Genomic DNA, 1,303 nt, shown 5'->3' with positions numbered 1-1,303 from the left:
CCCCCTCAAAAACAACAACAACAACAACAACACAAAACAAAACAAAAAATATCAACACAGTTTACGCTACAGACAAACCTTCCCTATCGGTCAACTGTGTCCAAGACAGTCACATGAAGATCTACAACAGATTGAAACAAACTCGCAGTTTCTCCTAAGCAATGAGTGGCCGTCTTGGACAATTTCCACTGTGTTTGACAGGGGGACTGCTTGAGATAAGCTTGAGCTAAGCTTGAGATAAACTAATGTGATAAGTAAATGAGATCAGATTGAGATAAGCTTGAGATCAGCTTGCAATAAGCTAATGAGATACTATATCCACGGACACTCCATTAAAAGAAAATTTCAATAAGAGAATCTAACTCGCCTCTTCTGCATGCATGACAAGGGAAAGATAATGAAGTAACTAAAAAAACGAAACACATTTTCTTTCAAAGCAAACAAACAAAAGCAAACAAACAGTCAGTCAAAATAAGACAAAGGTACACACATTTTCAAAGCAAACAGACAAGTAAGTCAAAATAAGACAAAGGTACACACATTTTCTTTCAAAGCAAACAAACAGTCAATCAGAACAAGACAAAGGTACACACATTTTCTTTTAAAGCAAATAATCAGTCAGTCAAAACAAGACATTTTCTTTCAAAGCAAACAAACTGTCGGTCAAAGCAAGACAAAGGTACACACATTTTCTTTCAAAGCGAACAAACAGTCATTCAAAACAAGACAAAGAAGACAAAGGTACACACATTTTCTTTCAAAGCGAACAAACAGTCATTCAAAACAAGACAAAGAAGACAAAGGTACACACATTTTCTTTCAAAGCGAACAAACTCAAAACAAGACAAAGGTACACACATTTTCTTTCAAAGCGAACAAACAGTCAATCAAAACAAGACAAAGGTACTCACGACCTGCGACCTCCACCATGGCGTCAAAACCCGCGGGTATCTCCACTCTCCCGTCTTCTTCCCTGACGAGCGGCACCAGAAACTCCACCCTCGATACATTGCACGGCTTCCGGTTTCCGCTTCCGCCGGAGCCTTCAGGACTTCCGGAACCGCTGGAGTTCTCGCCCTTGGACGTTGTCTGCTGATTCCTGCCACACATCGAGCAACCCCGGAAGTTGACTGTCTGCTTGGAGTGGCCGTCTGCGCGGTGAATGAGCGAGGGTCGGATCGAGCAAGAATATTGCTGGTGTCTTACTTACTTGTCTTACTTGTCTACTGTGTTGGGGTCACTGCAGTCAGAACATGTCCATCTCTGCTCTCTCTCTCTCCCTCTCTCTCTCTCTCTCTCTCTC

The 1,303-nt window shown here is 41.9% G+C and overlaps 1 protein-coding gene across 1 annotated transcript in view; it reads right to left on the bottom strand.

Moving 5' to 3' along the window:
- The window catches only part of LOC101845300, a 6,165-nt gene that overhangs the window by 2,323 nt on the left and 2,539 nt on the right, over positions 1–1,303 (bottom strand). Inside the window, exon 2 of the mRNA XM_005113004.3 lies at positions 912–1,151. Coding sequence (XP_005113061.1) covers positions 912–1,151 — 240 coding nt within the window. The remainder of the gene's footprint in view (positions 1–911; positions 1,152–1,303) is intronic.

Source organism: Aplysia californica, unplaced genomic scaffold (genome assembly GCF_000002075.1).
Source record: "Aplysia californica isolate F4 #8 unplaced genomic scaffold, AplCal3.0 scaffold01542, whole genome shotgun sequence".
Classification (NCBI taxonomy): Eukaryota; Metazoa; Mollusca; class Gastropoda; order Aplysiida; family Aplysiidae; genus Aplysia; species Aplysia californica.
The sequence above is the reverse complement of the archived record's forward strand: the minus strand, read 5'-3'. Positions and strand labels throughout refer to the sequence as shown.